Source organism: Rhinolophus sinicus, chromosome 1 (assembly GCF_057876585.1).
Source record: "Rhinolophus sinicus isolate RSI-liver-muscle chromosome 1, RSI-T2T, whole genome shotgun sequence".
In the NCBI taxonomy this organism is placed as follows: Eukaryota; Metazoa; Chordata; class Mammalia; order Chiroptera; family Rhinolophidae; genus Rhinolophus; species Rhinolophus sinicus.
The window spans coordinates 52252982-52270030 of NC_142501.1; the positions used below are offsets into that span (position 1 = coordinate 52252982).

Here is a 17049-nt window from a genome sequence, read left to right on the forward strand (position 1 = left end):
GCGATCCCCCTCCTTCCGGGCTCCCGCCGTTCTCCACAAAGCGGGCTCGATCCACTCCCACCCTCGCCTCTCCCCTTGCTTTTTGCCTTCCAAATGGACAGCGCTGGTCCCAGTTCTCTATAGTTAAAGGACCTCCGGGATCCCTCGGCTTGCTTTTCCCCGACTTCCCGAGCGACGGCGACGCCGCGCGCGGCCCACTCACCATGTCTACGGGTTAGCAGGAGCAGGTAACAGGAGTAGACACCGGATACCGGTTACTGTCCCCGACAAGCTAAGAGTCGAGGTAAGTAACGCACTGAGGCGGGGGAGGTGCCCGAGCTACTTAAGTAGCGGTCCGGGGAGGGGCGGACAGGCCCGGGCGGTGCCAAGGCCACTGGCCCCACCCCCGGCCCAGCGCGCCCATTCGGTGCCGGGCTCGGCCGCCGCAGAGGCGGGCTCCAAAGCGGGGGTCCCCTCCCCGCGCCGGCCCTGAGTGGCGGGGGCCTCCGCGCCTGCGGGCCGCGAGGTCCGGTGCTGCAGTCTGCGGCGCATGGCTGCTGGGGCCTGGGAGGGGTGGGGTGGGATGGGGGCGCGTTCGGAAACAAACCATCCTGGGAGTGGGAGAGGAGGCTTAGTTTGGACGAAACCTATGACTTAAGAAGTCTATACAATTTTAAATAGGAAGCACCAGGAAATGCAGAAACGTCTGGTCCGGATAGCTCAGCTGATTATTTTCGTGCTGGCACAATTTGTCAGTGAGTTTTGCCTTTTCCTTTTCTCAGCTCCTTTAAAGGCAGTGCGTTCTGTTCTTCCCTGATAATGTGGAGGATGCGAGGTTTAGAAAACAGGATAGTTTTATTTGGTTTACTGTAATGACTTGTTCTTTGAATTAAAGGTACCAAACGTTGGAAGCAAAAAACAGTCATTAAAAGAGTAATAACTAAGCACTGAACATCCAAACTGTTAAAAGGGCCCCATTTTTAGACCTCAAACACCGCCTTTATGGCACAACCCTACGGGGCTTTTAAAAAGGAGATTTAAAGACACGTTTTCAAATTTGGTAGCTGAATTGAAGAAGTGAAGACAGAAACTTGGCTAGGAACGAAATTGACACAGAAAGATATTAGGAAGTAGGGGTTCCTTGTGTTTTGTAAAACTTTAATAATTGCTTTCTGTTATGTTAAAATAGATCAGTTGGTTATAACTTACTGCTAGGAGGCCCAGATTATAATGAAGAGACTTTTTTCCCTCCCCTTTCAGGACAATTTATTCCAAGACCATAAACTACATTTCTAACCCTTGGAAATGCATAAGGAGGTTAGTTTAAGGTTAAAGTGTGGCTTTAACAGAAACCTATTACTGTTTTTAACTATTCAAAATGCCCTCCCGGTGATAGTGTGTTAGTAACAAAAAAGGTAAACATAAGAATAAAATTTCATACTTCATATTCAGATTTGGTAAAGTCTTCACTCTTCATATCAGAGAAATAAATTTACACTGTTAATATGTGTGTGTGGTTTGTAAGGATGTGTGTGTAAATTTTTTTTCTCCACTCAGATTCATATGAACCTTGAATGCAAACAAGGAGGGTCTTATTTATTTCTAATAAATATATATATATTTTTTGTAGTCCTGTTAAAAGGTTTTTGACTCAGAACCCAAATTTGCACACATTTCCCAAACTCGGTTATAGGGGACAGCAATATATTTGAATAATGTCTCACTTATTCTTGACATACAATATCCTATTAGTTTCAGGTTGTCTCATGTATTAGTTTTTAAAAATTATTTGTCTCATTCTTAAAAGGAGATGGAAATACAAGCATGCATTTTATTGTGCTTTGCTTTATTGTGCTTTACAGAGACTGTCTTTTTTACAAATTAAAGGCAGTACTCTTCACTGGCAAGAGGAGATACTGCAGTATCTCTGAGGAATGCTTGTCATTAGCTTGCCTTAACGGGAAGAATGAATGTTAGGGAACCACCCAGTTGAACTCCATTTTGCTGAGTGCTCTGGATGAAAGCCATTTGAAAGCAGGCACCTCCCTCCTCCTAGCCCTCTGCAGGACCTTAGCGCTTTCACTGCAGAGATTTGCTCCTGAGGGCCTAAATGTCTCCCCAGATACCCTCCTAAAACCATTAGCTTTTGCTAGCCTTGTTATCTGTGAATTCCTCTGTTGTGAATGCGGAAGCAAGTGAGGGTTTGTTTTTTTTGTTTTTTTTGCTAGGTCCCTGATGTTACTTTAGATTTCAGAGTAATAGAGCCAAAGGGACCTTTAAATATAGTCTGGTATCTTTATGCCAGAAAAATGTTGAATAATGCTAGGTAAGTCTGCTAACTTTGCTACCTTTTTAGTACCAGAGAGAAAAGGCTGACATTTTTTTCTTTTTTACCCATACTAAACTTGCATGGGTCTGTTTGTTTATATTACATACGGATATATCACTTTGTCTATATTTGTCTATATTAAATATTAGTTATCTATTTTTATAATATAAACGCAATATTACACAATGTCTTAACATTTTAACTGGTTATATAGGTCTTTCCTTTGCTGGACTGTTTCAGGGCCTGTAACTATTTGCTTTGAGTCTTTGATGTATTAGGACACCCTGTGTGGCCATTTGAGCCCCTCCCATCTTTGCTACTTAATATCTGGCCATTTGCTACTGTTCTAAGCAGTCAGTAACATTTTTGATCATTCCATATTGTGGTTTAGACACAAAAGTTTCCAAAATATTTTGTTCATTTAGCCAATTCTACAAGGAAAGACACAAATAACAAATAGCAACAACTTACCAAGCGTCAACTATTTTCAAACATTTAGCCTTTTATTTTTATTACAGTATCATACATTTATATATGCTATTTTGTGTTCCGTTATTCCACAGATAGGGGAAAGAAAATGGGCTTTGGTTTGAAACAGTACTAGATTCAGTTCTAACTGTGTCAGTTAATGATATGTCAGTTAATGATTTGTCAGTATGATTTTAGGCTCCTAATTATCTTTTTTGAGCTTCATTTATGAATGGGAATCAATATTAGCTTGGAATCATCTTTTTCTCATACCATCACATTCAATCCCATTAGTAAATTCTATCAGCTTTATTTTTAAACTATGCCCATCACTTTTTTTTTTATCACATCACCTTATTTCATAGTGTTCATAGAATCTGAAATTACCTTGTTTGTATATTTATTTACTTATTTAATATTCTCTCCTAATTAGAATGAAGCTCCATTCTGTTTTTGTGGAAGTCAGTCTTAATTGCCCCTCCAAAAACCACCTTCTTACATTTTTCTTTGCGAAGAGAGCCTTTTTTTTTTTTTTAAAGGGGTAGTCATGTGCTCAATCTCGGGGGACAAATCCAGGGAACCCTGTTTCCCTTTGCCAGGTACTTGCTTCCTCATTCTCCTTCATAATTGGACCCACTTGTGGCCAATGTAACATAAAGGGAAGTCTGCTAGGGTGTTTCTGGGAATGGTTTTTCTCCCTGATTAAAAGAGAGTGAACCCTTGTATAAAGTCCTTTTATTTCACTCCTCTTCCTTGCTTTTGGAAATGTTCTGTGAAGATATGATGCCTGGAACCAACTTAAGACCTTGAGGGTCTTAGTGTAAAGAGAATCAAAGAAATGCCAGCTTAGTGCTATGATGCTATGAAACTGCTGAGCGAATCTTAAAACCACCTATCTCCAGATTTATTATTACATAGTAGGTGCTTCATATGTAATTTGTTGTTGAATGTTGAACTTGGTGATTGATTGGACATGAGGTGTGAGGGAAACTGAAGAATGGGGGTTAATTTTCAGGTTTTTGGTTTAAATAACTGATCAAATGGTGGTGTTTTTTACTGAGATCAGAATACTGAAGGAAGAAATGGATGGGAACTGAAGAAAGGAAACAGGAGAAGCTAACAGTGCAGCTTTTGACACATTTTGAGTTTAAGTGTCTGTGGTACATACAGAGGGTACCAAAAAAATGTACATATTTTAAGAAAGGAAAAAACTATTAAAATTGTAATATTCAATATATACCGTGTTTGTCTGAAAATAAGACCTTGCCGAACAATCAGCTCTAATGCGTCTTTTGGAGCAAAAACAGTCTTATATTAATTTTTGCTCCAAAAGACGCATTAGAGGGGCCAGCCCAGTGGCTCAGGCAGTTGGAGCTCCTAACTCCGAAGGTTGCCGGTTCGATTCCCACATGGGCCAGTGGGCTCTCAACCACAAGGTTGCCAGTTCAATTCCTCGACTCCCGCAAGGGATGGTGGGCTGCGCCCCCTGTAACTAGCAATGGCAACTGGACCTGGAGCTGAGCTGCACCCTCCACAACTAAGACTGAAAAGACAACAACTTGAAGCTGAACGGCGCCCTCCACAACTAAGATTGAAAGGACACAACAACTTGACTTGGAAAAAAGTCCTGGAAGTACACACTGTTCCCCAATAAAGTCCTGTTCCCCTTCCCCAATAAAATGTGTGGTTTTTTTTTAAAAAAGACTCATTAGAGCTGATTGTCTGGCTAGGTCATATTTTTTGGGAAACACGGTACTGATAACAAGATGAATACAAGTCATGTGTGTACATTTTTTTGCACCCCTGGTATATCCAGAGATGTCCATTAGTCAGTTATATATGCAGATGTGGAGAGAGGGGAAGAGATACAGATTTCAGATTCTTTGAGATTTAATGATAATTAAACAATGGAAATAGATAAGACTACTGAGTTGGATATGAGTTGGAAGGGAATTGCAGTAATGTAGATAAGAGGTGGTAGTTGCTTGGACCAGTGGTGGAGGTGGTAAAAAGTGGTGAGTTTCTGGATGTATTTTGAAGGTGGTGGTAGCAGGGTTTATTAATTCCTTGGATGTAAGGTGAGAAAGACAGAGAGAAGGGGGAATGTGTAGAGCTTAGGAGAGTGGTGACCTTAATAGAGAACCTGGCCTTAGTAGGGAATTTGATGAATGATCATATGTCAAGTAGAGAAAAGGAGCCTAAAAAAGGAATCTGAGAAGGAATGATCAGAGGAGAACTTGGGGGGAGTCTCATAATCCAAGGAAAGAGTTTCAAAAAATGGCACAATGTCAAATGCTGCAGAAAGATTAAGTAGGGTGAAGACTGGAAAGTGTCCATTGTATATAGAAACAAAAATATGGCTTCTATTTTTACTTATTGAATATTTATGGAGCACCTACCATGTCAGGTATTCCTTTTAAGTGCTGAATGGATACAATGAACGAAATATATTCTAACCCTCATATTTATATTCTAGTTTATATTCTAGTGAAGGAGAAAGAAAATGAACATATAGCAAAGAGATATGAAGTACGCGTATGTCAGGTACTAATAGGTGCTATAAAGAAAAATAAAGTCTGGAAAAGAGATTAAAGTTACAGAGGGGTGCTATTTTAGAGTGATCTGGGAAGGACTCTCTGAGGAGATAGTTATTTGAACAAAGACCTGAATGAAGTGATAGAACAAGCATTTCAAGCAGAGAGAACATCAAATACAAAAACTTTGAGATTGAGGTGTATATCTGTTTTTAAGAAATATTAATAAGGTCAGTGAGACCAGAACACAGTAAGTGAGGAGGAGAGTGTTAAGTAGCCAATGTCTAGATCATGTAAGGATCTTTCTTATTAGCCGTGGAAAGACTGTGTTTTATTCTAAAAACCATGGAAAGCCATTACGTAGTTTTGAGCAAAGGTGTGACATATTCTATTTTAGATTTTAAAAGGATTAGTCTGGCTTCTGTGAGAATAAACCATAAGAGGTTAGCAGTGGAATAAGGAATATGAGTTGGAAGGGAATTGCAGTAATGTAGATAAGAGGTAATAGTTGCTTGGACCAGGGTGGACCAGTGGGGGAGGTGGTAAAAAGTGGTGGATTTCTGGATATATTTTGAAGGTAGTGGTGACAGGGTTTATTAATTCACTGGATGTAAGGTGAGAAAGACAGGAGTCAATCATGACCCCAAGGTTTTTGGCCTGAGCAAAACTGGGGAATACCGAAGGAAGAACAGGTCTATGGAAATGGAAGAAATCAAAAGTTCAGTTTTGGACACGTTAAGTTTGAGATGCGGTGTGTTAGACATTTAAGTAGAAAATGTATTCTTTGATAAATATTTAAAATTAATACAGCAGTCTCCTTTATCTGCGGTTTTGTTTTCTGCAGGTTCAGTTATCCACTGTCAACACATCACCATAGGGAGAAGGGTGAGTACAGCACAATAAGATATTTTGAGAGAGAGAGACCACATTCACATAACTTTTATTACAGTAGCATATTGTTGTAATTGTTCTATTTTATCATTAACTATTGCTGTTGATCTCTTAATGACTAATTTATAAATTAAACTTTGTCATAGATATGTATGTATGTATAGAGAAAAATATAGTATATATAGGGTTTGGTATTGTCCGCGATTTCGGGCATCCACTAGGGGTCTTGGAATGTATTCTCCACAGATAAGGGGCAACTACTATTATAATAAAGAGTAAAGATATCAGGAGAGATAAAACACTTTTGATAATACTACTTTTGAAAATACTACTAAGATCTGGACATTTATGTACAAGTTTTTATGTGGTCATATGTTTTTATTTTTATTGGCTATATATCTAAGAGTGGAATTTCTGGGTCATATGGTAACTCTATGTTTAACATTTCGAGGAGCTGTTAAACTGTTTTCCAAAGTGTGTGCACCATTTTACAATCCCACCAGCAATGTATGAGGATTCCAATTTTTCCATATCCTCGTTTATACTTGTTATTTTCTTTTTGATTATGGACATTCTACTGGCTGTGAGGTGGTATCTCATTGTATTTTGATTTGCATTTCCCTGATGGCTAATAGTGGTAAGCACCTTTTCATGTGCTTATTCGCCATTTGTATATCTTGTTTGGAGAAATGTTTATTTAAATCTCTTACCCATTTTTGAATTTTTATTTTTATTGTTGAATGTAATATTTCTTTATATATTCTGGATACAAGTCTTTTCTCTGATATATGATTTGTAAATACTCCCATTCTGTGAGTTTTCTCTTCACTTTTTTGATGGTGTCTTTTGAAGCACAGAAGTTTTTAAGTTTAATGAAGTTCAATTTATCTATTTTTTTCTTTCATTGCTTGTGCTTTTGGTATCATATCTAAGAAACTGTTACCTAGTCCAAGATTATATTTACTCCTGTGTTTTCTTCTAAGAATTTTATAGTTTTAGCTCTTACATGTAGATCTTTAATCCATTTCTTTCTTTTTTTTTAAATTGGGGAATATTGGGGAACAGTGTGTCTTTCCAGGACCCATCAGCCCCATGTCATGTTGTTGTTTTCAATCTAGTTGTGGGGGGTGCAGCTCAGCTCCAGGCCAAGTCACCATTTTCAATCTAGTTGTGGAGGGCTCAGCTCACTGGCGCGTGTGGGAATTGAACCGGCGACCTTGATGTTATGAGCACTGAGTTCTAACCACTGAGCCAACTGGCCACCCACTTTAATCCATTAATCCATAAATTTCTTAAAATAATTTTTTAATTTTTCAATTGCAGTTGATATACAATATTATATTAGTTTCAGGTGTACAACATAGTGATTAGACAGTACAATTTATGAAGTGACCACCTCAATAAATCTAGTACCCATCTGACAATATACACTGTTATTACAATATTATTGCCTATATTCCTTTACATCCCCATGACTATTTTGTAATTACCTATTTATGCTTTTTAATCCCTTCCCCTTTTTCACTCATCCTCCCAATCCCCCTCCCATCTGGAAAACCATCAAAATGTTCTCTGTATCTATGAGTTTATTTCTGTTTTGTTTGTTTATTTTGTTTTTTAGATTCCACATATAAGTGAAATCATATGGCATTTGTCTTTGTCTGGCTTACTCCACTCAGCATAACACTCTATATTTCCATCCATGTTGTTGCTTATGGCAAGATTTCATTCTCTTTTATGGCTGAGTAATACTCCATTGTATGTATGTACCACCTCTTCTTTATTGATGGATGCCCAGGTTGCCTCCTATTTTGGCTATTGTAAATAATGCTGCAGTGAACATAAGAATGAACATGTCCCTTGAAAGTAGTGTTTTGGGTTTCTTCTGATAAATACCCAGAAGTGGGATTACTGGATTCTTCTTTGTCTCTTGTTATAACCTTTTGTTTTAAAATCTATTTTGTCTAGTATAAGTTGATCCATTTTGAGGTAATTTTTGTGTATGGTCTGAAGTAGGGGTGTGTGTTAGTTTCCTAGGGCTGCCATAACAAAGTACCACAAACTGGGTTAACATGACAGAAATTTATTCTCGCATGGTTCTGTAGGCTAGAAGTCTGAAATCAAGGTTTTGGCCAGGTTGGTTCCTTCTGGAAGCTTTGAAGGAGAATCTGTCCTATGCTTCTCTCCTGGCTATGGGTGGTTGCTAACAGTCCTTGACATTCCTTGTCTTATAGACGCATCACTACAATTTCTGCCTTTGGGACCACATGTGTCTGTGTCTTTACATGGCTTTCTTATAAGAATACCAGTCATTGGATTTATGACTCAATCTAATCCACTACATGTCATTTTAACTAATTGCGTCTCCAAATAAGGTTCCAGCATAATTTTCAGAAAAGCATATTCTTTGGGGAACCTTGCTACAGTTGGCAAATCTAGGTTCTCCACTCAGCCTTGCTGGCATGGGTAGCGGTGGGGCTACAGATTTTTCTGTGGTGTTTGGATGGAGAAGAGCAGTTACTGTCTAAAAGTTTTCTGTTTCACTAGATTGTCCCTTTCTTGGTCCTTTGGCTAGGGAGAGCAGGCTGTTGTTGATATTATTGTTTTGTCTGCACCCTTTGGCTTAGAGCTTCTTCAGCTCTAAGAAAATCCGAGCAGAAAAAGAACCCAGGGAATTCACCACCATGTTATCCCTTGGACCCAAAATCCATAGGCAGTCTGCTTTCTCTCCATCTTTCAGGGTCTTATGTTTGTTTTATATGTAATGTCCAAAGTTTTCAGTTGTACTTAGTGGGAGGACTTAGGGAAATACATCTATTCTACTTTTGCATTGTATTACATTTATAAATGAAATTCAGGTAGAATTTACATCTTTCTAACCTGATACTTCCAAATCATGAATGTGATATATTTCTGAGTATATTAATCATCATAGCTTTATAATATCTCTCAACAAAATTTCAGAATTTTTCCTTTAGATGCCTTGTTCATTTTTTTTTGGTTAGATTTAATCATAGGTGCTTAATATTTTTTGATGTTATTATAAATGGCATCTGAAAATTTTTCATTTTCTGTCTGTTTCTTGTGAGTGTATAGCAATATAGTTGATTTTTATACATTGATTTTGTAGCTAGCAATAGTCTAGCTAGACTCTTAAATTCTAATAGGTTTATATGTAAATTTGGGGGGGGATTTTGCATACATAATCATTCTGTAAGGTTTTTGTCTGACCCCATATACATAGTGTTCTTCACTAATTCTCTGATACTAACTTGGTGTTCAACATTCAGTTCAATTCTGACACTAACTGTGGAGTTAGTGTGGACCCACTGGCTAAGGGTGCACCACTTCAGGTGCCAGTCACAAGTCCCAGTTTGCCACCTGTACTTCTGATCCACCTGCGCTAAATTCAAAGGTTCCCGTGACCCTCTCTCTCAGGTTCATTAATTGGTTAGAAGGACTCACAGAACTCAGGAAAACAGATTACTTACATTTGCCAGTTTGTTATAAAAGGTACAACTCAAGAACAGCCAGATGGAAGAGATGCATAGGGTAAGGTATGGGTGGCGGCATGGCAATGCCACACCCTCTTCTGATGTACCCATACTGATGTGCTTACCAGTCCAACACTTTGATGTGTTCACCAATCCAGAAGCTCTCCAAACCCTTTCATTTAGTTTTTATGGAGATTTTATTACATAGACATGATTGATTAAATCATTGTTCATTGGTGATTGAACTCGGTCTCCAGTCTCCCTGAAGGTGGGGTGTGGGGTGGGGCTGAAAGTTCCAACCCTTTAATCACTGCTTGATCTTTCAGTGGACCAGCCCCCATCCTGAAGCTATCTGCCCCGCCCACCTTAATAATCTCGCTGGCATACAAGACACTATTCCTACTCAGGGTACTCAAAGATTTTGTGAGCTCTGTGCCAGGAACTAGGAGACAAAGACCAAATATTTTTATTTTTATTTTTGTTATACTACAACCCTATAATTTGCATTTACATTTATTATTTGCATTCCTTATTCCTTTTATTTGCTTTTCTTGATTTACTAGCTGTGACCATCATTAGAGTGATGAAAGAGGTGGTAATAATGAGCGTCCTTCCCTTGTTCCTGCTCAAAGGGAATGGTTTCATTGTTTCAACTTTAAGTGTGTTTGCTATAGGTTTTCTTATAGATATCGTTCATCAGATTAAGAAGTTTTCCTTAGTTTGATAAAAGTTTTATCATGATTTTTTTTCATTTACTCTGCTAATGTGGCAAGTTATACTGATTTGTTTCGTAAAATTAAAATAACCTTCATTGCTATGATAAATCAAACTAGGTCTCAGTGATTCATATTTTGGAATCTATTATTAGGTTCAGTTTGCTAATATTTTCATGGATATTTACATCAATGTTTATGTATGAAATTGGTCTTTTGCTTTCTTGAACTTTTTTTGGTCTCAAATTTTGGTTTAAGAGTTTGGTTGATTCATAAAGGAATGTGCCATTTTTTCTATTCTCTGGAAGAGTTGGTAGTACTGGAATTATTTTTTCTTTGAAATCTGGTGGAACTTGGTAGTAGAGCAATCTGAACCTGGATGGTGGTGGTGGTGGTGTCATGGGAAGTTTTTTTTATTCTACTTCAGATCAATTTCTTTATGGGCTATATGCATATTCACATTTTTTATTTCTTCTTCTTTTTTAATTTTTAGAAGAGTTTATTTGATCCAAAACTGATGACAGTTTCTGGGAAGCAAGATTTCAAATGCTTCCTTTGTTTCTTCTTGGAGTTTTTTTCTCAGTTCATCTTTACAAATCTATTAGAATTCAATTCTCCATAATATCTTAGTTTATCTTTTTAATGCATATGACGTTTGTGGTGGCGGCTCCTTTTTCATTTCTGACGTTGGTTATTTGTACTAACTTTTTTCTTAATCAGTTTTATCAGAGGTTATCAATTATTATTTTCAAGGGATCAACTTTTGGCTTTATTGATATTCTATGTAGGTTTATTTTCTACCTTATAAATTTAGCTCTTATCCTGATTATTTTCTTCTAATTTAAAATTTTCCTTTATCGTTCTTTTTTCTAGTGTTTTAAGATGAGTACTGTGAAAAGTTGACATAAGTGAAGCTATTTTAAAATAGAGCCAGAGCAGCCATTGCAGAGGAACCGCTTGTATGTCTTGCTCCTTCAACCTTTGGAGGGTTTCAACTGAGCGAAATAACCTTTGGACTGGGCCACACCAACATTGTCCTACAAACAACTGTTTGTAAAACTAACAGGAAAGCAGACATCCTGACCACAAGGATTGTTGATTATAGACTCCCTTTCTGAAAATAGAATCTGTAACCAGCCATGTATGTATAAGCCAAAGAGTAACTCAGTTTGTTAACACCAATAGAAATTCCTTTCTTCTATTCGTGTAATTATTTCCCTTCCTTTTCTAATAAAAACCTCTTGCCTTCACTCTATAATGGTACACAATTTGGGTTTCTGCCTGAATCTGTGCCCTCAAATTGCAATTCTGTTATCTCAAATAAACGCTTGTTGCTTCTCACTTTGGCTTTTTTTTTTTAGATTAACAGTACTTAATTCTTTATTTTTTAGCTTTTATTCTTTTCTGATATATACATTTAAGGCTATAATTCCTTGTGTGCTTGTGCAAAAAAGAAAACTATATTCTTCAATTGTTGACTACAATGGTCTCTATATATCCATTAGGTCGAATTTGTTCACCAGGATATTCAAATGTTTTATATGTTTCCTGTTTTTCGTATGCTTGTTATCGAGATATGTTTGTGGTAATTTGTTATAGCAGCTCAAGGAAACTAATCCAATCATTTAAATTCTTTACCTCTATAATTTCTATTTTATTCTTTTTTCTAATCTGTTTGGTCATCTTTTATTGTTTCCTAATTCTTACAAATATATTCAAGCTTGTCTTTTCTGTTTTGAAATATAGTATACAGAGTTATTTTATAATTTGAATCCCCTAATCCAATATCTAAAGCCTTTGCTTACCTGTTTCTGTTCTGTGTAGTTAATACTGGTTGATGCTTTATTTCCTCATGTTGCGTAACAACTTCCTCTTCTTCTTCTTCTTCTTCTTCTCCTTCTTCTCCTTCTTCTCCTCCTCCTCCTCTTCCTCCTCCTCCTCCTCCCCCCCTCCTTTTTCTTCACTTTGAAAGCTCATTTTCCTTGGGAAATTAGATTTTTTGTTGGGGAGGGCATGGTTTCTAATCCTAAAATAAGGATTTGCTTTTCCTTCTGCCAGATGCACAGGGGCCCTACCAGTCTAGGATGACTTTAAGTTTATGGCTTTAGGACTTTCGGAACACCCAAGTAGTGTGAATTAGAGTTGAAAATTCATGCAAGAGCTGATTGTTTTGGACATTTCTCAGGTATTCTTGTTTGTTTGTTTGTATTTCCCCTTTTCCTTGCTCATACCAAGGCAATTTTTATTGTAATTCCCTGGAAGAGGGGTTGTGGTAGATTTACTTCTGGCTCATCCTTACACTGAAGGTTTAGCCATTTGGAGTCCCAGCTTTTTGAGTGGGTGCTTCTCTGTACTTTTCACTTTGGGTGGACCTTGGGCTTTACTTTCAATACCAGCATCTTATTATTTTCCTTAAGGCTGTAAAGAAAATGGCATCAGTGTTCCACTTCCCTCTGGCTTAAAGATTCTTTACTATCTGATCAGCTTTTTGATGTTTTTAAGAAAATGGTTTTATCATTTTATCCCCATTTTTACTTTTTACTGGAAGGCACATAAAAATTTCTAGCCTACCATATTACTGGAAACCCAACTTTCTCTTATCTTTTAAAAATAGATGATGACAGGTTAAAACAAATTACTGTGTTTTGAGGGTCCATTAGGTATAACAGAATAGTATAAGTTTTACTTTAAAATGTCAAATTTTACAATATGTTTAAAATTACATTCTTTTTTAATCATTTAAACTTCAAATATTTTAGATATCAACTTAAAAATGTCTGAAGAAGTATATCATTTCCAAAAGAATTTTATGGTGGTACACAAACAAAAATATGAATATCACTGATCTAGAGAAATGGTCACATAATTGTATAAGACATATAGTCTCATGGCTTTAAATATATATTATGTATGTACTGGTGACTACCAAATTTATGTCTCCCACTCAGACCTTTCCTCTATTCCCTGAAGCACACATCTAGCTGCCTACTCAACATTTATCATGTCCCAAACAAAATCCCATGGGCTCCCCACACTCACATGCACACAACCTGCTCCTTTCCTCTTCTCGTGTTCTTTATCCCACTAAAGGTTACCTCTGTTCACCCAGTTGCTCTGGCCAAAAACCTCTGAGTTATCCTTGACTCCTCTCTTTTTAAAATATTTATCATCTAATGCATCAGCAAAGCCTATTAGCTCTGCCTGTAGAATATATCCTGAATTGTCTGTCATCTCCCAGACACAAAAATAGTCTACTTTACTGCTCTCCATGTTTCTATTCTTGAAGGCTTGAAAAAAAAAAAAAAAAAAAAAAAAGAAGAGCCTTTAAAAATATAACTTTGATCATGTCTACTCTGGAGGCTTCTTTTCATTCTTAGAATAATATCCAAATTCTTACAGTGTTGAAAAAGTTTCTATATGGTCTGGCTCTTGACTACCTCTCCAGCTTCATTTCGTATCATTTTCTCCCTCACTCATTCCACTTCAGCTGTGCCGGCCTTCTTGCTGAACCTCCAACACAATGATTATGCTACTTTATCTCAAGCCTCTCCACTTTGGGTTCTCTTTGCCTAGTTTGCTTTCCCCCCAGATATCTACTCCCTAATTTCCTTAGTTTCTCTTTCAAAATTATCACCTCAAAGAGGCCTTGACCTTTTGTTCTAAAAATAGCACCCTCGATTCCTTCCTTTCCCCCCTTAACCTGCTTCCTTTTTCCTCTTAGCTCACTTATTGTTATTTGCTTATTTTCTGTGTCCCCACTGGAATGTAAGTTGTAAAAGGGGAGGATCTTCTCTGTTTTGTTCACTGCTTTAGCCCCAGTAGATGGTGAATAAATATGTGTTGAATATGAATTAAATGTATAAATGTGTATCCCCAAACGCCTGTCATAGGGCAATTTATATATTTAGTATTGAAAAGTTACTAAATAGATAAGTGAATGGACATAGTATCACTTATGTACTTTATTGCTCCTTATTATATGGGAAGATTACATTTTGTATAATGTAAGGACTGGTTCCTTTTCACTTTGAGATAGCAACCCAGATTCTCAATCTTAATCTTTAGCACCTCAAATGATTCTCTACGGTCGCCATTCTTTAACTTCTAGCTATAAGGAGAATGGCTCTATAGAAAGCCTTCCCAATGAGAAATTTGAAGGTCAGATAACAAATTATTTTTTAGATTTTTAGAGTTTAGATTTACTTTGTGGTGTTTTTGTTTTGTTTTTCATTTTTTGTTTTTTTCTTCTAAATTAATTCAGATGCCCTTGGGCTACTTTCCTTGCCTATAATATAAACATTTTGGTCCCACAGAAGGTATTATAGAGTGATTTAGCACAATCTTGGTTCAAGAACTAATTCTTGTGTGTACTAGCAAAGAGTACTAATTTTTGCATGATAGAGAAAACAAGGATTTAGAAAAAAACAACCAGTAAAAATATCTATCAACCTTAGTAACTCAGAAAGAATAGCAGTTATGTTGGGTAGGTAGTAAAAGAATGCTGATTTTGCCTCTGGTATTTTTGAAGGGAGGACAAGCTATTAAAAATGAATGAGAAGCTGGTAATTTTGAATTACTCATTTCAGTTAAATTTAAATTAATAGAAATTTAAAACAATATATCTTGTATATGAAAGAAGAGAATCAGTGTTTAGTTCTGTAGAGTTTTTTTGGGGGAAGGGAATTCTCTAAGAAAGATTTTTCTTTAAAATTAATGAAACTATTATCTTCCTGACTATAATTAGTTTCAGTACCCCTAAAAAGTATAAATTGGGAGATTCAAAAATATGTACAGCTGAAGCCTTGTAGGTTATGAAGAGTGTTGGCATGGCATATGTTCAACCAACCAATATATATTGGGGAAGCAAACAGATATTCTGTATATATGTATTCTATATCATACACACAGGTGTGCACACACACACATGCACACATAACATTAGGGAAAAAATTTATGCTGCATTTAAATTTTCCATCTGGCAAACTTCAGATTCAGAATATTAAATAAGGATTCTTTAAAAGTTAACTCTCTCTCTCTCTCTCTCTCTCTCTCAAACAAATTAGAAACATACCTTGCCCCAACTTAACACAGTTACAGAAAGTGTCTTAATACTGTTCTCTATTGCAGTTGCAGAATAAAATGTCCTACTTAATAATAAACCCAAGGCGGGGGGGGGGAATCCCTGCATCTTATCACAGGTGTAAGAAGCCATCCCAGGAGAACAAGCACACTGGATCCCTGATGAGTATAAAGAGTTTGTTGTATAGCACAATAGTGTTTCTTCAGGGAAATTAAGACCAAACAAAAATAAGAAACCGAGCCTACCATCAGGGGATAGAGATATGGTGGTCCTGAAATGAAAAAATATGGGGGTGGCGAAGAAAATTAAAACTGAGTACCCATCAAGGATCAAAAAGTTTTTGTTTCCATATGACAAATCTCTCTCCAGAATCTTGAAAAAGAACTGAGAGACTTGAATTATAATTGCTACATTTTTCCTAACAATAGACAATATTGCAGTTAAAGTCATGGACTAACTATAAAACATTGTTGAAAGAAATTAAAGACAATGTAAATACATGGAAAGATATTTCATGTTTAAGAATTGGGAGACTTAATATTGTTAAGATGGCAATATTTTCCAAATTAATATACAGCTGCAAGACAATTCCTATCAAAATTCCTACCTGGCCACTTTGCAGAAATTGAAAAACTGATCCTAAAATTTATATGAAAATTCAAAGGACATAGAATAGCCAAAACAGTTTTGAAAAGGTCAGAGGACTTATACTTCCTGATTTAAAAATTTTCTGCAAAGCTACAATAATTAAGAATATGTGGTGCTGGTATGAGGTTAGATATAATAGATCAATGGAATAGAATTAAGAGTCCAGAAATAAACTTTTAAAGTTGTGGTCAATTAAGTTTTTGACAAGGGTGCCAAGATAAATCAATGAGGGAAGAATAGCCTTTTCAACATACAGTGCTTGGACAAATGGGTATCCATATGCAGAAGAATCAAGTTGAATCCCTTCTTCACACATACACAAAAATTAACTCAAAATGGGTCACAGACCTAATGTAATAGATAAAACTATAACATTCTTCAAAGAAAATATGGAAATAAATTTTAATAACCTTGGGTTAGGCAAAGCCTTCTCAGATATGACACCCAAAGCATAAGCAACAGAAGAAAAAGAAATAGATACATTGGACTTCATGAAAATTTAAAACTTCTTTGCTTCAAAAGACTATCAAGAAAGTGAAAAGAAAGCCCACAGAATGGGAGGAAGTATTTGCAATCATAAATATTATAAGATACTTGTGTCTAGAACATATAAAGAACTCTTACGATTCAATAATATAAATAATGCGATTAAAAATGGGTGAGGAATCTGAATATACATTTCTCCAAAGCAGATATACAAATGGCCAATAAGCACATGAAAAGGTCCTCAACATCATTAGCCATTAGGGAAATGCAAATTAAAACCCCAGTGAGATGGCACTTCACACCTACTAGAATGGCTACTATCAAAAGGATAGATAATAAGTCTTGGTGAGAATGGAAAAACTGAAACCCTCATATACTACTGGTAGGAATGTAAATGCTGCAACCACTTTGGAAAACAGTTCGGTGG

The 17049-nt window shown here is 36.6% G+C and overlaps 1 protein-coding gene and 1 long non-coding RNA gene across 5 annotated transcripts in view; one reads left to right on the forward strand and one right to left on the reverse strand.

The window, feature by feature from the left end:
• LOC109443676 (tubulin alpha-1B chain) overlaps positions 1-17049 on the reverse strand; it is a 38712-nt gene that overhangs the window by 2969 nt on the left and 18694 nt on the right. The window contains exon 1 of one of the 3 annotated variants that reach the window (XM_074325738.2): positions 203-352. The exons of 1 other annotated variant lie outside the window; for it this stretch is intronic. In XM_074325738.2, coding sequence (XP_074181839.1) covers positions 203-205 — 3 coding nt within the window. In that variant the 5' untranslated portion in view covers positions 206-352. Of the gene's footprint in view, positions 1-202; positions 353-17049 lie in introns of those variants that run through there. One more of the 3 variants, XM_074325739.2, reaches the window with a different exon arrangement.
• LOC141570104 (uncharacterized) lies at positions 146-11749 on the forward strand. 2 transcript variants are annotated; one of them, XR_016021606.1, is made up of 4 exons: positions 582-734; positions 2208-2305; positions 6155-6195; positions 11282-11749. It is a non-coding gene; the product is annotated as an uncharacterized LOC141570104 (long non-coding RNA). The 2 variants fall into 2 exon arrangements; XR_012493992.2 differs by lacking the exons at positions 582-734; positions 2208-2305 and adding an exon at positions 146-283.